General features: G+C 34.1%; 1 protein-coding gene across 1 annotated transcript; it reads left to right on the top strand.

Annotated features, from left to right (window-relative positions):
* The first annotated feature begins 405 nt into the window (after positions 1–405).
* On the top strand, positions 406–21,133 carry LOC141289829 (cell adhesion molecule CEACAM5). The gene is made up of 10 exons (XM_073822020.1): positions 406–493; positions 699–752; positions 1,185–1,469; positions 2,041–2,322; positions 3,680–3,949; positions 8,045–8,323; positions 8,766–9,020; positions 13,327–13,447; positions 17,648–17,692; positions 18,161–21,133. The coding sequence occupies exons 1-9, from the start codon at positions 445–447 to the stop codon at positions 17,664–17,666; spliced, it is 1,614 nt and encodes a 537-aa protein (XP_073678121.1). The 5' UTR covers positions 406–444; the 3' UTR covers positions 17,667–17,692; positions 18,161–21,133.
* The last annotated feature ends 554 nt before the right edge of the window (positions 21,134–21,687 follow it).

Genomic DNA, 21,687 nt, shown 5'->3' with positions numbered 1-21,687 from the left:
TCGATAATGTTGACCCATACACATTATTAAAAGTGAGGTGTAAATATGTTAATTTGACGTGCATATTATTTCAGTGTTAAAATGACACCCTGATCTTGTGCGAACTTTACTTTTGTATTTAATTCAGGTTTTATGTGATGAATAAAACAGCCATAATTATTTATACTGACGGTTTGTTTACATCCGCTGATTCAGTATTCTATGCAAATAGGCAACATGCTGTGTGCTTTTATATGGCGAGGTAGAAAATGTCAGTGACAAATGAAGTCTAGGGGGCAATGTTTCCTCTTGATGAAGCACAGTAAAGGATGACATCAGAAGAGTACAGGTTGAACGGGGCGGGTTCTCAGATAAACTGGTTGGGTGTGTCGCGTTAACTTTCTCAAGAAGAGTCACACCGTCTCACATTCCTGTCTGTCGCTCCAGGGACTCACATCTCTCCATATGGATTTCTTTAACTTTAGGCTGCCTTTGCTCTTTTTGGCTGCTCTTGGTAAGTTAAAAATTAAAATTAAAAACCAAAATGTGACTTGCCACATTTAGGGTTTTATTTTGAATTTCAAAAACTAAAATTATGTATGTAAATCTCATTTAAAAACCTTTCAGTAGGTGCCTACACCAGGGCATGATGTGTAATGTGTAGTTTTATTTTTAAAACTCACCTTGAGTGTCCTGACTGAAAATCATTCCTCTTATAGGATGCTATTCCGAGGGCAGTCCGCTTCTCAACGACAAAACGAACGGCGTTATAGGTGAGTCGCTGTGGTTTATCCATGCTTTGGTGTTTTTGTTTTTTTATTCTAAACCAATTTTGATATGTTGTTGTTAAAAATATCTGGAAATCTTAAAACAAGTACGGTCAGTAATTTGGTAGATTAGAAGTTACTAGCCTTTTTATTTTATGAAAAGTATTACTTAAAAATGTCTTCCAGTTCCAAATCAAATATAGTGTGGCATAACCAAGCCATTTTGTTGTCATGTGACAAGAAAACCTGCTCTGTACTCACATGTACTCAAGGTGCAAGGATAGTATTCGAGTATACTTTCAATAGATGGTTGCACCACCATTTGTTCATGAAATCAAAATGTTTAATAATACTATTCATTAAATGGTTAAATGTATCATTTCTAAGATCTTAGCGTGGGTGTTTTAATCTAGATTTCTCCTTACCCCATTGAACCAGGTAAAAATGTGACCTTCAAGACAACAATCACCTCAACAACGGATTTTCTAACCATAACATGGAATTTCAACAATGGTGAAGTAATTGCACCAATAATCACAAGCATTCCATCAACAAACACCGAAAACGTTGATGATAAATACGCCAGCAGAATCATCTACAATAAGACGACGTGTGAGCTTCAGCTTGGGCCGCTGGTGAAGGAGGATGGAGGAGAATATACTCTCACTATAGTCACTCTGCAGGGAAAGCCACAGTCCGGACAGGTTGATCTTGAGGTTCTTGGTGAGTATTCAATATCCAGTGCAATCAAAGTTATATAGTGAGAGACTAGACAGTGGCTTGGTGAAGCCTAGTGGTTGAAGGTTATTGCACAAATTTGTTCTAAGCATTAGTTGAATACTAAAAGTGAACTTTACAGCAGCTCTTTAAGGCAGAGTTGCACTGAATAACAGAAGATGATTACTCTCACTGTGCAAATATGGCATTTGCATTTGGGTTTAAAGAAGGATGAATGATATGATATGAATCAATCCAAGGGGATAGTAGTGATGACTCATTTTGTGACTAACTTATGATTCATTTTAAAGACATTCATCCATTGACTGGAAATCAAGCATTGATGAGATTTGAGATCTGTAGGAGACTTTCTTGATGGGAGAAATATGTTGTCAAATCTTAGGGATGGTTATCCAGAGGTTGTTGGTTGGATCGCCCAAGAAGCAAGTCATGACCTGTTACTATTATGGCCTTGAGCAAGGCACTTAACTCCAGGTTTCTCTAAGGTTTCATTCCCTGGGAAAGAGCAAAGGTGTTTCTAAATAAACAATCCGTGTTTCTCTTCTCTTTTCTCCAGAACCCGTAACTGATGTCAAGATTTCGTCCAATCTGCCTGAAGCTGTAGAGTTCAACGACACCGTGGTTCTTACCTGCTCTGCCAAAGGCTCCTTTACTTACAAGTGGATGAACGGTTCAGTACCTTTGGTGGCGGATGGCACACATATAAAGCTAAACGAAGCTGGCGATGAGCTAACTGTTGCAGAAGTTCGTCGTACAGATCTGCGAGGACCCATTTTTTGCATTGCAAAAAACGCATTGGAGTCAGGGACGAGCCCTGCCTTCAATCTCACTGTGAGCTGTACGTACCTGATCCACACCCACACATGCTTAATCTAAGACAAATACACGGATGCCTTAAAGGAACAGTTCAGCCAAAAAGTTGAAGGTGTCATTGATTACTCACCCTTATGTTGTTCCAAGCCCATATGATGTAATGTTTTACATTTCGCAACACTTTCCATGCAATGACTGTTCATAGTGACCATGTCATTCAAGATAAAAAAAAAGGTCTAAAGAGGGGTGCATACAACTTCTGCACTATATTACAAGCAGGGGTGCATACAACTTCTGCACTATATTACAAGCATTTTAAAGCCATTCAATGGCTTTGTGTAAGAACCAGTTCACCATTTACATGGTTTTTAACTAAAAATGTACTTAGAAAATGTTTTGTCCATGAATACAATGTACAAGGGGAAGAATATCACTTTAAGTGACTTCTGAATTCAGTAGTTTATTGGTCCCTTTTTAATGTTGTTGTATAAAAAAGTGGTTTATAGCTCTTTAAAATTAACGAAAGTAATGTAAATAATGCCACACCTTTCATATTTTTGGCTGAACTTTTTTTTATTAAGCCATTATTGATGAAAATGTGTTACATAATGACCCTGATTTTACAATGAAGCTAATTATGTGTCTTCACACATAAATTCGCACAATTCTGTGCATACAAGTACTTGCAGTAAAGTAAATTTACCAATGCTAGATGTTTTGAGCAATACTACAGTAGTGCTAGTGCAGATAAGTTGAGATTCTCTTTTCGTTTTTTTTTTTTTTTTTTACTTCTTTGTTTCTGCAGATGTGCACTAGGAAGCACACATGACAGCAGAGATCTGAAGAGACTTTCTAGTTCAGACAGGTTCTTCACAGGTGCAGGAAAAAATGCAGCTTGAGCTTAGATGAAATATGGTTGTGAATGAGCCTGTGAACAGCAGGAAGAGGATGGCTGTTGTAAAAGTGTTTGTGCATTTGTGCATTTACAGATCAAATCTTTTTGAACTGCATGGTTCGGTTGTGAAGTAAATGCATGCAGCAGAATCGATTGAGGCTTAGACTGTCAATGATTTCTAAAAGCATTTTTGAGATTCATTGTCCTAAATTTGAACTATAACCACATCCTGATACTCAAAATACATCCTCCTCATTTAAAGATAACATTTACAGTATCTTGATGAAATGGTAGATGTAAAATGGTGTGACATGGCACAACATTTGATATTTATATTCTTAAATTGTTGGGACTTTGTCAAAAACTAGAATTGTATTTTCAAAAAAATAAAACAAATTAATCATTGATCAATGGAATGTATTGAAATCACTTTAATAAACCTTTGCTTATGCCTCCTTTTCATCACCTCTTTTTTTCTTCTGTCTAGATGGCCCTGAGAATGTCGTCATGACACAGACTCCAACAGATTTGTTTCTTAAGAAAGGCTCCAACTTAACCTTTTCATGCTCAGCCCAGTCTGACCCTCCTGCACAGCTCCATTGGATGTTTAATGGGGTGGAGCTGCCTGAGAAGTCCACGGCCGACATTGCCTTCACCAAAGTAGAGGAAATAAACAGTGGAAACTATAGCTGTGTGGCCTTCAACGCGAAGACCAACCGCTACATTTCCTCGCCGGTTGCTGTGGTGTCTGTTCTGGGTAAGTCAGAAGCCTAAAGTCATGTACAGCTGCTTTGAATACAACGGAAGTTGTATTGTACTTTGTTTCTCTAGTACTACTATTATAGTACATGCAAATAAATACAGTCCACTATTAAAAATGGGTATCATTAAGAAGGCTTTTTTTATTCTCAAATTCTCCGATCAAATTGATAATGATAAATTGATAATGATAAACTGTTTTTAGGAAATCACTGATCATGCAAACTATGATGTTCTTGCATGTTTTGTATTTGAATGAAGGTTGCAAAATAGCAAGCTAAAATTTGAATATGCGTATTTCAGAAAAGCATATTGAGAGGCCCTTTTGGTGGTATATAAATATGCAATTTGTCTATAAATGGTCATCTTGCTTTATATAAATATATTTGTGGCTAACCAAGTGGCACGTTGAGAGGTTCAGTTACAAATTGATTGAACAGATTTGAGTTTACATAGTTATAAACCATATATATTTAAATTATAACTTCATTTATCCTCTATAAACAGTTTTTTAAGCCTGCTGTATGGTGCTACATAGAACCACTATTGTTTTTAAGAGTGTAGGTAAGTTAAGACATCCGTTGAAATCTTTTGATTAGCAGTGGAGCAGTACAGCGATAGACATGCTTTACCATGGTGCCTTCATTGCCAAGAAGTGAGATAAAGACAAAACAAAAATTTAAGTACTCTGGAAGAGGAACAAGTATATTTGCCTTGAAAAGGACAATGGAAATGAAACTAAAATGAGATTTGAGATCTTTGGTAAATGATGAAGGCTTAGTTTACTTAGAAAAGCTAATTCTAAGTCATTATTTACTCATGTTATTCCACTCCCGCATGACCTTCTTATGTGGAGCACAAGAGGTGAATTGCTGCTGGTTGCACTTTTCCAATGCATTTAGTGCAACAAGTTGGAACTGAGGCTTTCAAAATTAAAAAGGATACAAAAACAGCCTAAAAATAAGACTATGTCCCAAATCTTCTGAAATCCTACAATAACTTTAAGTGGAAATAGATCTTGACAAAAAAAATCTTTGTATTTCCTTCAGCTCTTCTTAGTGTATTCAATAAACCTTTACAGTTTATTAATCGTTTGAATGCTTCATTCACAAAACGTCTTTCTCGCAAAGCAATATTGTCTTCAAAAGGTTTCAATATAGTGCACAAGTCTGCTTTTATTATGATTTGAAGGTGCATTTTCATCATTTGAAAAGCTTGAAATCTTCAGGCCCCTATTAGTTGTAATTGCATGTAAAAAAAATCAGCTGGTAGCAGACCTTTTCAGAATTTGTCCTTTGATGTTACACTGAAAAAAAGTCATACAAGGTTGGAATGACATTATAACCGAATTTTCATCTGTGAGTGAACTACACTTTTAATATCACTAAGCAATGTCTGTTTGTCTATTTGTCATTATTCAAAATGGCTTCCTGGCTTACAAGTGCTTTTAAAAGATGAACCTGTTCGTCTGCTTGGCTCTGAGGTCTGTCTCAGCTCATGTTAGCGGGTAGAAGTTTCAGGAATGTTCTGCTTTCTTTGATTGAGGGCAGATCGATTTTACACGGCTTCTGAACCTGTGGTCTCAGGCTCTGTGGCTTTTGTGAAGAACAGTGTCTTCCCCTGAGGTGTTTCCACGTGTGTGAAACCTGCACACTAAAGAAAGCAGAATACAAACTGTCTGACGTCAGTTACGGTTTGGGCAGGTACTGCTCGGCTAAGGTTTCACTCGCAGTGAAGGGTTCATCATAAAGTTGTAACCGTAATGTGTTTTTGAGTCATTGATTTTGTATAAAATTTTAATGCAAACCGTTCATGCAAAACAGATTTAATGAGATCTAATATGAAGAACTCCCTTGGGTTACAAATGCATTTCTTGAAATGTTTTCCAGATGGATATAGAGAATTCATTTGCAGCTGTTTTCATGTGTCTTACCCGAAACTAAAAACGCAGGCGTTTAGGAGGAAGACAATGTGTGAGGAACGGTAGAGTTGCAGGTATTTGGCGAATGCAATGGGTCTGAATCAGACTGGTACATTCCACAGTAATGATGTCTGAACAAACAAGAGAATAGTGCCAGAGAAAAAGGCGATGATCAGAAAGTAAATGCTGTGGTGAATGAAGCTGCTTGGAGATTATCTCACTTGCCCAGATTTCGGGATGACAATATGTCCTGTTTTTCCCAGACATGTCTGTGTTTTGGTGGAGTTTTCTTATTATTGTGCTCATACTCTCACCACCTTGCATGCAACGACTGTTCAAATTAGCAATATCACACTCATAGAAGAGCGATATGGCTGTATATCGGTATGGCTGTGATTTGGCCATTGACACAAGGTTCCAGGCCAAGTGCCATAGGTAATCACAGAGTGCCAATATACAGCCATATCACACTGCTACGAGTGTGATATTGTGTTTATACAACAGTTCAATGGCACAAGTGTGTAAATGCATAAAAAAACAACAGGGGAGTGTCTTTAAAAACCATCTTTTGTGTAAACGTCTTTCCTCCATTTAATTTAATAGCTGAGCCCAAGCCTCTGTCACTAATCTGAAAATGTCACTTTACAACTAGTAACGAAGGAACACTTGGTTTATTACAAGCTTATTGTATTACTATATTAAAAGCTATTATGACAGAGATGGACTGAGCAAGTGTGATTGCCTGCATCTGATACAGCATTCATTCTTCAGCTCAATCTCGTATTCACTATAAAACATTAGTTTTAATGTCCACTGAGGAAAGCGATATCTTTGTCATACCTTCTTTCATCTGGTACGGATGATTTCCAATGACAGCGCTGCTTGATGCATTCATTATTGGCTGCATATTGCAAGTGGTTGTTGAAAGTAAAAATAGCTTGTTTACAACCCTGTTTCATTCTTTTTCAATATAAAAGTCTTTACTGCTGTCTCATTTATAAAAACACTCTCTTGTCACCATCTAATGGAGAAATAATGTAAGTGAAATCACAACCAGGAACACACAAAGCATTTCCCAACACTAAGTACTATTATTAAATACTACTAATATTTATATAAAATATTATTTATTGAATAATAATATTTAATAAACAACAACACCCATAATATAAGTTGCTAGGCAATTCAGTCAAAAGCACAAAGGCAGCGCTCTGATATACAGCATTAAAGTTGCATAATAACGTGGTGAGATTTTGCCCTCAGCCAAAACTATTTGCTCTGGAACAAATAATAGATTAATGAGACCAAAGATTGCCTGTTAGATATACACAAAACAAAATATATCTATTGTTTAACCTATATAGAGACATTAGAGTCAGTGGTAAATTCTAGAATTCTAGGTAAATTCTGGCCGAGGTGAGGCTGCTCTCGGTGGGTTCATAAGCTTGGAATGGCCGCTGATGCCCTGGAGCTCACATCTTCAAAAACATTGAAGCAAATATTCAAATAGACCTTATCTTTCTTAACAAACCCCATATTTCAAGTCTAAACAAGTGCATTCTTGCCTAAAAACTCTACATTCCGTGACACACAAACAGTATTATTTATAAAATTTTAGTTGATTTGGGCATCCCCCAATGACACTCGCTGTGAGATACACCACAAATGAAGTGATACAAATGGTGAAACGGTTGGAGTTCTGTTATCACTAGAATATCACACTACTCTCAGCCAATCACATTTGAGGACCAAAAAGAACTATTGTATAATTGCTTGATTTGTTATTATGTGCAGTTTACTCTGTGTTTCAAATAAATGCTGTTCTTTTGAATTTTATATTCTAAAAGTGTGCCACAAAAATATTAAACGGAACAGCTAATATTAGGAAGTGTTCTTGAGCAGCATATTAGAAGGATTGCTGAAAAATCATGTGACACTTAACACTGGCATAATGATGCTAAAAATTCAGGAATAAATTGCATCTTAAAATATATTCAAAGAGCAAACAGTTATTTCAAATTACAATAATATATCGCAATATTGCTGCAGTTTTAGTCAAATTTAGCCTGAGTACATGAGAGCTTTTTGAACTTCATTCTCACCTTGTAATAAAGGTCTATATTCTGAAAGCATTGATAATTATTTGTTTTCTCTTCTGCATTGTTCTGCTAGAGGCCTTATCTGGAACAGCTATCTCCAGCTCCTCATCACTTCTCATTGCTGGCAACAGTACGGCCAACATCACCTGCTCGGCAGCTGCTGGAAAAGCCGAAAGTGTGGAATGGCTGAAGGACAGCAAACCACTGACTCCTAGTGACCGTGTCGTTCTCTCAGCCGACAAGAAAACTCTAACCATCCTTAAAGTTGTTAAAGAGGATGCTGGTGACTACAAGTGCCAACTGAAGAACAAAGTCAACAAAGACGAAAGCACCTATAAGATGGTGATCAACTGTAAGTATCCAAGAGAGGGTAGTTTCATTGAAATACTTTTTATGTGAGCTATTCCTCACAATGATCGATCATGCAGTAAATCTATTTTTGAATAAGTTGTGTGGATTTCAAAGCACAAAGTAACATGAGAAGGGGTTTGTGTCTGAAATCTCTTTGATCGAAAATCCACATGTTAGATTCATTTCTGCAAATTAAGGATTTTCTGATTGGCTGGGATTTTGTCCAGCATTTTACTTTGGAGGACAGAGACACGTGTCATGGCTGCATAGAACACAGTGATTCGTGGATCAGTACTCTTTTGTTGTCTTGTCTAAACATTTACATCTTGTTTGCAAATGGTGGTGGTTTCCTTTATGCTTGTATTGTCACCGACTGTTTGTTTGCACTACTATGATGTAAATGTGACCACCTTAACTGAGCCGAACTCTCTGATGTCCCTCAGATGGTCCACTGAATGTGAAGGTTGATGGAAAGTCTGCGGTGAAGTTTGAAGATTCTACAAAATTACTCTGCTCTGCAGAGTCTGTTCCTCCCAGTGTATACTCATGGAAACATAACGGTACGGCGATGAACATCAGCCAGGCAGAAATTAATATTGAAAAGGCCCAAGTCACGAACAGTGGCACGTACACCTGTCAGGCATTCAACCCCATTACAGGAAAGATGGAAACAAAGACACACGTACTCGCAGTCACAGGTAAGCATGGCAGTTCAATAATTTGTTCCCATTCTCAGCACACAAAACATAAAATCCACATCTTGGCATTTTAAGATTATCGGTATCGGTGTTATCAGTATAAAATATTTGTGATTCAAATACTGATATATTGGCAAGACTTATGAATTAAATATTTAAGTTAATAATATAAGTTAATAAGTTCATATTATTTTTTTTACCTTAATTTCCTTTTTATTATATTACAATATTTTAATTATATGACGTAAATTGTTAATGTAGTATTATTATATATCACATATATTATTCTAATATTATATAAGAAATATTATAATTATATTGTATATTATAGTAATAATACAAACTCACAGAAAAAGTAAATCAAAAATTCATTCTCGGCTCACAAAACAAAAAATCCATATCTTGGCATTTTAAGATTATCGGTATCAGTATTATCAGTATATTATTTTTGTGATTTCAATTAATGATATATTGGCAAGACTATTTAATTAAATTAGTTAATATGTTTCACATTCATTTAAATTCTATTAATTTTTAAGATTTTCATTATTTGACATTAAAATGTTTACTTTATTATTTTATATCACATATTATTCTAATATTATATAAGTAATATTATAATTATATTGTAAATTATAATATAAGTTCAAGAATTTATTCACATTTTCAGCTCGCAAAACATAAAACCCACGTCTTGGTATTTTAAGATTATCGGTATAGGTATTATACTTAAAATACTTTTTGTGATCCCAATACGGATATATTAGCAAGACTAATTAATTAAATAATAAGGTAAAATTTATGTTTAACATTAATTTACATTCCATTATATTATGATATTTTAATTATATGACATTAAAAAAAATTGTTAATATAGTATTATTATATATTGCATATATTATTTGAATATAAGTAAGTGTTATTATAATTATATTATAATATACAAACTCGCAGTCACAGGTAAACATGGCAGTTAGAGAATTCATTCCCATTCTCGGGTCACAAAAATTACAATTTATATCTTGGCATTTTAAGATTATCGGTATCAGTATTATCAGTATATAATTTTTGTAGTTCAAATACTGACATATTGGCAAGACTAATTAATTAAATATTAAGTTAATATTTATGTTTCACATTCTATTATATTGTAATAATTAAAATTTATAATGTTAGAAATTGTTAATAGTATTATTATATATTGCATATGTTATTCTAATATTATATAAGTAATATTATAATTATATAATTTTATATTTTATAATATACAAACTTGCAGTCACAGGTAAATATGTGTAATTATTTAAATACAAATTCCCATTCCCAGCTCGCAAAATCATCTTGCCATTTTAATATTATCGGTATAGGTGTTATCGGTATTATTGGCAAAATTAATTAATTAAATAAGTTAATATTAATGTTTCGCATTACTTTACATTTTATTATATTATAATATTTTAAGTATATGACATTATAAATTGTTAATATAGTATTATTATATCTCATATTATTTTAATATTATATCTAAAATTATACAATAAATAATTGTAAAACAATAAATATTAATAAACTCGCATTCACAGGTAAATGTGGCAGCTCAAAAATTTGTTACCATTCTCAGCTCACAAAACATAAAACCCACATCTTGTCATTTTGAAATTATAGGTATCGGTATATAAATCTTGTCATTCAAATACTGCTATATTTTGGCAAGACTAATTAATTAATTAGTAAATTCATATTTATGTTTCACATGAATTTATTCCCATTCTCAGTTTACAAAAAAAAAAAAAAAAATCTACATCTTGGCTTTTCAAGATCATCATATAGGCCATTATTAAATTGTAATTCAAATACTAAAAAGTTATATACTGATATAGCCTATTGGCAAGACTGATTGATCTAATAATGTTAATATTTATATTTCACATTAATTAAAATTATTTTATAATAACCTATAATTATATGATATTATGTTTTTTATATTATTATATGTTGTGTTTATATTATTGTAATATTTATCAAATGTTTTGACATTATTGGCATAAGCCACTAAGTGTGCCTACGGATTAATGCCAATTTTGAGTGGTAATTCATATCTAGTTTTGAACTGATATATGTCCACCAAACCGATTAATCGGCCGATATTTGTTCCTTTTGAGAATATTGGCTTTGATATGCCAGATTAACAGAATTATTAATGAAAAAAAATGAATAAATCATTATTTAAGTAAACTGTTTTATTTAGAGTGGATTTTAAGTAAAATGTTTATTTGATCAATTTTAATAATGAAAATAGTTTATAATATTAGAAATAATAAATACTATTCATTTAAAATATCATCATGAAAAACTTTACAGCTCAGTAGTATTATAGTGATTTTTCTTTATTGATTTGCTCAATTCTTTTAGTTTGGATTAGGGTTGGGCGATATGACCTAAAATTAATATCACAGTATTTTTCATCTTTTAAACGGTGATGGTATAATATCACGGTATTACTTTATTTGGTACATTTTGGGAGAGGTAGCCTGTCCTGTCCCTTTAGTATGTGAATAAAGTTAATATTTTATAATATAATAAGTAAATGGTAGATATCCTTATCAGAAAGAGACATGGGAGAGTATTATGCATTCTCAACATATTTATTTTGCAAAAAACCTAAAGATCTTACTTGGTGTACAACAAAACAAAAATAATTTTTTATTTAAATTTAATTTCTGCAATATTTAAAACCTTTAAATAACTGGGGGAAATCAACCCATGGCAACAGTTTAAAAGTAGACCAATTCTGTGGGGAAAAACGCGGACTTGGCAACCCTGCATCCAACACGAGCTGCTGGAGTTAATGTCATTGCACACATGAGTACGAAATTTTCGTCCGAGATGCACGTTTAAAAAAAAATATACAGGTTATGTTAATCGAGTTTACACACCTCTGAAACTTTCGTCCGTCATAAAAAAAAAATTCGGATCGTGTTTGATTTTCTGCATTTTCGCATCCATAATAAGCATTTTGATAAGGATGGTGAATATGAGAAAACTTAAAAAAAAAAAAAAAAACCGCATACGAAGATCGGACTCAGTGTACAATGACCTTTAGATTTGAATGATCACAGGTCGAAAGTAAAGAGAGATGGCAAAAATAGACTGGAGGATTTGCTGCAATCTCGTACTCACTGACAAATATCTATTATAAGATGTGCTGCTCCCTTTACACAGAGTGTGCGTTAACGCAAAATCGAAAGTAAAAGTAAACAGCGCGAGCACTCATTTAAAAGCGATTTCTATACCCTGCATATTGAAAGTGCGAAAATTATATACAATATTAGAATATTTGCGGGTGCGCCGATAAGAAAAAAATATGGAGCTCAACTAAATATTGCGCCAATTTTGTGATTGGCTATGTAGTGTGGGGCTCAGGTCGGGTGGGCCAAGCTTCTGATTGGGTGGCCGTGGAGCCGGGCCTGTAAGAAACTATAGAACTAAGAGCATTCTAGAAAGAGCTTTGTGATTGGATGGATATAAATATTGGTTGGACGTTTAGGGGGAGTATGTGGGAGTATTTGGCCGCTATTCGCGGAGAATTTAGTAACGTCAATGATTCTAATAAGCTCAGGCCGGTTGCGTTCGGCTCACGCCTGCTCAATTTGAGATCCGCTGTGTAAATCCTTCGGCCGGCCGACCGGGAAAAGTCCCGGTCGTCCCGATTGCCACTCCGCCCCTGGTATAGGCTACAGGGCCGACCTTTCTTCACGATGTTTCACCAGTCGTTTAATGGCCACTCCCCTTTTACCTACCACCTGCAAAGCTGATACGAATATGTTTTAATTTTTTATTTACAACAAGATATATAGTATAAGGACAGGTATTCAGACCACACCTGAACATTTGAAGAAAATTGAATGCCTTATTATTTAGAATTAGCTATTATTGATGTAAATGCAGCCGTTCAAGGCACATAATTGATTCATTACGGTATTGACGGTATTAGAAAATCCATGTCGTGGCGCAATGTCACACCGGTGATGACTATGACACCGGTGTACCGCTCACCCCTAGTTTGGATAAATAATAATAAAAACTGCCATTAGATGTGTTTCCCCACATTATGACTGTTTTTTAAATAAAATAATGCACACACAGTTTCACAAACTGTGACCAGCATTTTTTTTTTTTTTTAAATCAGCGTATTGGTGTAGCAGAATGATAGTTTTAGACCCTGATGGTATGTTTAGATACAGTATGTGGTTTTCATATGTTGTGTGTTGAATCTATTATACCCTAAACGCCTTGTGTTTTGCAGAGGTCGGTGCGGTAGACGAGGGCCTGTCTGGTGGAGCGATTGCTGGGATTGTAATTGGCGTGCTTGTGGCTGTGATCATCATCGCTTGTATTATAAAGCGCAAGAAAAAATCAAGCACAGAGTGAGTCTAAAATCCATTCCTCTTCCCTCCCTTCACATACAGGAATCCAGTCCATATAAATATAGGTTTGATTTGAAATTGTTCTGAATGATAATAACCATTAAGCCTTAAAAGCTGTCAGAAAGCTCTTTCTCTTCTCATTCATAGCTTGTAGATCTTTACTCTCCATGTCGCCCCTGTCCCTTCTCATTTTTTGCATCCCCAGACGTTTAAACCTAATAATTAGGCAATGACAGTTCTTGATTGTGCACACAAACAACTTCACCACTTAACATTTTGACCTCTCAGGATACGGGGGTGGTTTCGGAAACATGATACATGACTGTGTCTATCAGCAAACCTTCAGACAACCCACATGTGTTGTAAGAAATGATTGTCAGAGAGGATATGATGCATTCTGCCACTTCCTGGTTTCATTCCAGTCACTTTGATTTGCCAACGGGGCAGTTGAATGAAGTCATTTATTCAGGAAACACTAGATTATTGTTCTTTCGTAATGGCTTTTATAGTGGTGTTAGTGTGATGATACAGTGCTAATAATGTGGCAATATTGTTCAGTCTTGTCTGTGGTATGTAAATATTATGGATGTAATAATGTAATCACACTTATACATCAGTATCGTTCAGAAAGTTTGGGCTCAGTAAGATTGTTCTCTTACGCTTATCAAAGCTGTATTTTTTGAGGAAAAATACAGTAAAAACAGTAATATTGTGAAATATTATTTCAGTTTAAAATAACTGCTTTCTTTTTGAATATAATTTAAAATGTAATTGATTCCTGTGATGCAAAGCTGAATTTTCAGCATCATTACTCCAGTCTTCACTGTCTCATGATTCTTAACAAAACATTTTAATATGCTGATTTGCTGCATTAATGAATAGAAACTTCAAAAGAACAACAGTTTTTCTTAAAATAGAAATCTGTAAAAATATAAATATCTTTACTGTCACTTTCAATCAATTGAATGCTGCTTTGCTTAATAAAAGTAAATTTTCCCCCAGAAAAATCTTACTGACCCAAATCTTTTAAACAGTAGCATGCACTATTAAAAGAATAGTTCACATGAAAATACAAAATATCATTCTTTACTCAGTCACATGTTCCAAAACCAGTTTCAAACCTAAACAGGAAAAAAAAAGTAGTTGACATGTATGACTCACACACTATATTCTCAAATAAAGAGAATAAAGTTCTGATGTTTTTTTTATGTTGGTGCACTCTAACAGAATATTCAGAATGTTTAGAATAACATCTAATTAAATAACAGAATTGTAATTTTTTTGGAATACTGTTCCTCTATGGACATTTTTGTGGTCATTTTATTGCCTTTGTGCTCTGGTTGTCTCTTCTTTTTACAACTCTCTTCCCTTCAAACTTTTTACCGCCAAATATTCCAAGTGGTGAGGTCTGTTTGCCAAGCCTTCCACACCCAATCCTTCTACGCTTGACTCTGAAAGCAGACATCAGCTTGCATTTCTATCTCATGCTGGGAGATAAAGAAACTAGAGGACAATGTTTCTTAAATTTAGTCTGGAAGAAGTTTGACATTGATTTTATCAGACAGATGATAAGTCTGTCTTGCTTAGACAAACGTCTAATCACTACAAGAAGTTCATAGAAGGCTTGTGTTCCTACCTAAATAGATTTAGATAGTATATGCTGCAAATGGAAAGGACAGGAAATACTGGAAATGTAAAACTTAGCTTAGAGGGATATCATATTCAAATGAAACTGACAGAGACTAACAGAGAGATGTTTATTCGATAAGAAACTAGCACGGCTCACACAGTTGCCTACACACTCACAGAAATACAAACACTGCATGCAAAACCGCCCAGGTATAGTTGTCTCACATTAGTGACCTCATTTAGAGTAGCGATAGACGTTTCGCAGTTTTGGATAAGCCTGAATTTTTGAAATGCAAAGTTTGTGTATAGATCTAAACAGTTTTACTAGCAAAATGTATCAGATCTTTGACTGAAAGTTGCACTTCGAGTTTTTCATCTGTGACAAATGCATCCTGGGAGGGAGCTAAGCTCGACTACCCTTCATTTGTTTTCTGACGTCTGTCATAGATAACGTACAGCCTTAGTTCATTTCCTTTTAGACCACCTGCAGATGTTTAGTCTTTTTGATATTTTCATTAACAGGTTATTTCGTGTAGATTGCATGTTTTTGACCACAGATAATCAATGTTTTGAAATCCAGAACAATAAATAAGCTTTCCATTGATGTATGGTTTGTTAAGATAGATTTAAAAAAAAAATCTGGAATCTGAGGGTGCAAAAAAAACTAAATTAAAGCTGTCCAAATTAAGTTCTTAACAATGCATATTACTAATCAAAAATTAAGTTTTGACATATTTACTGTATGAAATGTACAAAATATCTTCATGAAACGTGATCTTTACTTGGCATAAAAGAAAAATGTATAATTTTGACCCATTCAAAGTAGTTCTGGCTATTGCTACAAATATACCCGTGCTACTTAATTAAATATGTACTTCTATGTAAGCACATAAATAAGCTTTTTTTTTTTTTTCTCACTATTAATTTTCTTTTGACTATCTGTCAGTCTCTTTGACTGACTTTCCTATTGAGCTGAATGAAAATAATGATCAAATGACATAATTACCTACATCTGCTATATAATTATCTTAATCCGAATCTCCCGTGTATCTCGATGAAAGAATCAGAACGAGAATTAAAAGGGAGATCATTGAGGAATATCGTTGGAATGTCAGTCGTGTCCACACACGTCTGTCTCTGTCTCACTTTCTTACCCTTGTGAGCATTTCTGCAGCGGTTTCAGCCTTGCTCAACTGTCTGTCTTGTTCTTTTGCTTATTTTGCTCTGTTATCTGTCGTGCATGTCAATGAAGTCTCACAAACGCTATGAGCGTTTGACCTGTTTGGCATAGCGTGAATTGTTCAGATATTTTTTGTCACTGAAACACAATTTTATTTTGCAAGAATATATGGTTCACTATGTAATTACATTGCCCGTAGAAGAACATAATATGTGTAATTTGTTTGTGACTAACAGGGTTTTTTAATGTTTGTGCAACATTCTATGCAGGCGTTTAACATTGGCTGTGTTCCAAAACCTTATGAGCCACCTACCTAGACGGCACTACCTAGACATCTGCAAACTTTAAAAACTAGCTTTTTTCTAAGTTTAAATAAGCTTTATTTATTTATTTTTTAATTGAATTCATACCTTGACAAGAAGGCAATCCCAGAATGCACTTAAAGAGTTAATTGAAAACCTAATTGCAAAATTGGCTGTTCAGAAGTGTGGAGTCAGTATTTTTTTTGGTAACACTTTACAGTAAGGTTAATTAGTTAATGTAATACATTAGTTAGCATGTACTACTGCATTATTAAAATCACAAGTTGTGTTTGTTAACATTAATGCACTGTGAACTAACATGAACACTGATGAACGACTGTATTTTTAAGTAACATTTACAAAGATAAATAATGCAATAATGTATTGCTCATTGTTTGTTCATGTTAGTTAATATATTAACTAATGTTAACAAATGACATGCACGTTTTTGTGTAAAGTGTTACTTTTTTTAACTTTTATTCATAAAAGATTGATGTAACTGATCAAAAGTGACAGTAATGGCATTTAAAATGTTACAAAAGATTTTTATTTTTTAATAAATGTTCTTTTAAACATTCTATTCAGAGAACAGAACAAACCCCTGTTATTAAAATTTTTAATAATTTTTCACAAAATTACTGATTTTATTGAATTTTTAATCAAATAAATGACTCTTTGGTGTGCGTAAGATTTTTATTCTATTAATAAAGTTGAATGGTTAGTGTAGTTATTTTATTGAATACTGAAATGCATTGGTCTTCAACCGTGCTCCAGCAAAACTCTGCAGGAAAGTGGGTCCCCAGGAGCAGGGTTGAAGACCTATGCTGAAATGAATCAATCAAAATAGGTCAAGCTAATTCAAAATGGACTGTAACAGTAAGTGGAGTCTTTAGTCACTTATGAGGCTTTATTTTAGTTATACAGAGTCTTTGTTTCTATGTTTACCTATGGTGACTACACCCTGTTCTTTCATAACTTTAATAGTTTATATCAGTCATTTATTCTGCCATTTATGAAACAATATAAACTGTCCATGATGTGTTTACTTCCTTCTATTAATAACTTGTTTTTTTTTTCTTTTTTCTATAGCATTCCATCTCCATATTAAAGCGAGACTTGCCGGTGAAGTGACCGGTAAGTGCACAGCATCTTTTGTTGTCGGTAACTAACATTAATTATTTAGTTTTATATGTTGTTGTTTTCCATGCTAGCTCTATGCAATGACTTCAGGCTGTTGACTTTCCTCTAACCTGCATGATACTTCTGGGCTTCCTTATCGCATATCAGTATCGGTTTTGGCAGCATGTGTTGATTAAGTGCCTGACTTCACTCTGTACACTTTGCAAAGATATGCTTTAAAGAAAGAAGGGATATACTTCGATCTGAAGGACTAACTAAGGAGTGGCTGTGCTGTCGCAAGAAAACTTGTTTTCATGTCTGTTTGTTGGGTGTGGGAAGCTTTCTGCGATAGAAGCCTGTTTTGCTCTTGCCGTTGTGATATTTTAATGGCAAATGGGGGGTATTTGTGCCGTTCGAATGTGCCGTCTGCATTTGTTTGCACGTTGTGTGGATAACCAGATGTGATGTACATCTCTTCCCCAGAACATATCTTCAAGATCAACCCTTCAGCCATTTATTAGTTTTTTTTATCTGCTAAAGCCCATCAAAGCAACTGGAAAAACAGCCTTCACAAGTGACTTAAACCTGAAAGTTTGGCCCTTTCAGGAGATCAACGTGTTTTTAAATGTCCATTGTTTTCCTGTTTTATCCTGTGCAAACATACCCCAATCTTAAGGACGCGATAGAGGTCGACGGCGAGACTGTTTACCTTTACCTGCGTCTCTTCCTTCCCTTGGCTGAAGTGGACAGCTTTGTTCCCCAAGAAACATGATACAGCCTCCATCACCCTCTCAATCCTTCTCCTGACCCTAAACCGACAGCTCAGCCATCCTGGTTTGACGTCTAAGGGGTCAGTTTGAAAGAGCTCTGTTTTGGGTATCAAAATCCAGCCTGAAATGCACTGAGGAGTGACGAGACCACAATGTGTTTGAGATCTCAACACACCCACAAGGCACTGAAACACCGAGATTTTAAGACCTGTTCAACATGCACGGAAGTCCCAAGGCAAGGAAGATATGCGTGGCCGACTTGACTTGACGTTAAGCTGTTGATGGAAGGTCATTCGTGGCAAAGCGTGCCTAGGACATCATATGCAGGCTTTAAGCCATGTTTCCATGGTTTTTTTTTTTAACCCCTCATTTCTTCTTGTGTCTCTTAGTGGGCCGTACACATTGTATTGTAAGAGTAAGGCAAGATCCAACATGCTTAAACTGAGAAGCGGGAGGGGAAAAAATGCATTTCTGTGGACAATGACATACCACAGTTTTGCAGCGAAATTGCTACTCTGTCCTTGGGCGTCCCCCCCCAATGATTCGTCCTGCTGTAATCAGGATTCCAATGGATTGGTGTTCTAAAACAGGCCTGTTTTTCCAAATCACCTTGAGCTGACACAAACATATCTGAAGTTTAAAACTGAAAAGTGTTGATTATTGTGTTCCAGTATGTGAGAATGTTTTGTTTTTCTTCTTATCAACAGATATCCGATCCCAAATCTTTCTTTCATTTGTTTAGTTTTTCTCTTCAACCAAAGCAGTGATCTTGATGATCTTGTAGTGATCTGTTTGATGTTGCTCAGATCTCTAGATAGAGATGCATCTGTGATAAATCTGAGCTTGTCTTCGTATGTTTTGTTTGTATACAGGGGCGGAGCGGCCATTAAACCTGGTATTTCCCATTCATTTTTCAGAGATTTCTAAGTTAATCACTTTCTTTTTTGGAAATAGTCTTTATTTTAAGAGTTACAGTAGGTAAAAAAGCCTCTGCTCCCATATGGCAAATAAATATATATATGCAAATGTATATTCAAATATATTACAAATATATAATTTATTACAAATATATAATTTAAATTGTATTTCAAAATACACCAAAAATAAATGTAATAAAGTGCTAATAAATTTACATAAATGTTGATAAGATTTAGTTATTTTTAGATTATTTTTATGTTTCAGGAACATTTGTGTATTCACAAATTCAAAATAGATTGTCCAATATATTGTCCAGTAAATAAATATATATGTGTGTGTGTGTGTGTGTGTGTGTGTGTATGTATGTGTATGTATATGTATATATATATAAATATAAATATGTTAAACGACATACATATTTGTAAAATTAACAATTTAGTTTATAAATGCCAAAAAAAAACACAATACAGTTTTTCTTTGTATATATGTGTATATAAACTGTAATGTGTTTTTTTTTATTGTGTTAAAATAAAATATGTGTGTATATATATTAGATAAAAAAGTGTGTGTGTGTGTGTGTATATATATATATATACACACACACACACACACACACACATACACACATACATATATATATATATATATATATATATATATATATATATATATATATGTAATTAAAAATATTATATAACTAAATAAATAAATATATATACTGCCTTTACCAGAAAAATTAAGATTGTAATATGTTTTTTGGCATTTGTTTTTAAACTGAATTTTTAATTTTAAAAACATTTTGTTCAGCTGCATTGTTTAAAATTTATATTTAGCATATATTTGAAATATATATTTGCCACTGTATTGCCATATGGGCTAACTGAACAAACATCCAAATAGAAATTTCTACTGCCCATTTTAGCAAGGACTACTGGGTAAAAAATATAATATTCATGAGCTAATCTCACACTGTCTTTATTTATACATGTATGTGCAAATGGGCAGAAAAACACACTAACACATTTATTCAAATATATTTGTAGTCCCTTTTAGCATTAAAACACCCAAATATGATAACATGCTAAGCTTTATAACTCCTTGCAAACCTGTAGACAGTTTTATCTCCGGAGGCCTGCATGTGTTTTTAGTGGTCTGGGCTGTTTGCGTGCAGAGACCAGTAATCATATGAGTCTGGCCACAGATACACTGAATTAACGGTTAGTATGTACTGTACCACGCTGTGGAGACACAGACATCCTTGAGTCATCATTCGACATGGTTTAGATGGAAACGTCTTATCCTTGTGTTCTTCGTAATGGCTTATATTAGGTGTTGTATTGAATGTGAAATATGTTTTTGTATAGGATAGATAGAATTTCAAATGCAATTGGATAATGTCAAATTTAAAATAGAAATGGCACAATACATTTTGTTCAGTGCATTCAAGTTATTTGAACAATAACCAAACAACATCTACCATTTGTTAAATGTTCTCAGGTTGTTTACAGGGTGTTTATATTCTCTCAAATTGCAGTGCAGTTGTGTTTTATATTCTCAATGTTTCTTTTAATATAATTTATTTTCAAATGTTTTGCTTTTATGTAACTGTTGTATGATATGTGTTTTAAAAAAAGAATGTTGGAACTGCCCCTCTTTTGTGTCATTCATTGATTACCAAGAAAAATAATTATTGTAAGATTTGAATTTGATCTTTTTTTTTTTTGGAAGTTTGCTTCCGCCACGAAATGAAATAAAAATGGTAATTGCGACTTTTTATCTCATAATTTTGCCTTTTTTTCTAGCAACTTAAAATTCTGACTTAAAATTCTTATTTTTTTCTGAGAGACAGAAACTTTACTTTTATCCTAAAATTCTGACTTTTTTCTCTGAATTCTGAGTTTACATCTCGCAATTGTTTTTTGTTTCTGACTAGGGAAAAAAAGTAAATAAGGGTAATTGTGGAATTATCTAAATGTTTTTTTGCAATTGTGAATTTATCTCAATCTCAGTTAGTTAACATCTTGAATTTTTGACTAGTTTTCTTAGAATTATGTGTTTATAAATCACAATTTCTGCATTCATATCATCTTCTGAGGTTACATCTTGCAGTTTTGCATTTATATCTCACAATTCTGCGGTTACATATTACAATTCTGAGATTACATTGCAATTCCGCATTTACATCTCGTAACTCTGTTTGCATCTCGCAATTCTGCGTTCGCATCTCATAATTCTGCATTCGCATCTCGTAATTCTATGTTCGCATCTCGCAATTCTGCATTCACATCTTGCAATTCTTTGTTCGCATTTTGCAATTCTGTG

The sequence above is a fragment of the Garra rufa genome, chromosome 17 (genome assembly GCF_049309525.1).
Source record: "Garra rufa chromosome 17, GarRuf1.0, whole genome shotgun sequence".
In the NCBI taxonomy this organism is placed as follows: domain Eukaryota; kingdom Metazoa; phylum Chordata; class Actinopteri; order Cypriniformes; family Cyprinidae; genus Garra; species Garra rufa.
The sequence above is the reverse complement of the archived record's forward strand: the minus strand, read 5'-3'. Positions and strand labels throughout refer to the sequence as shown.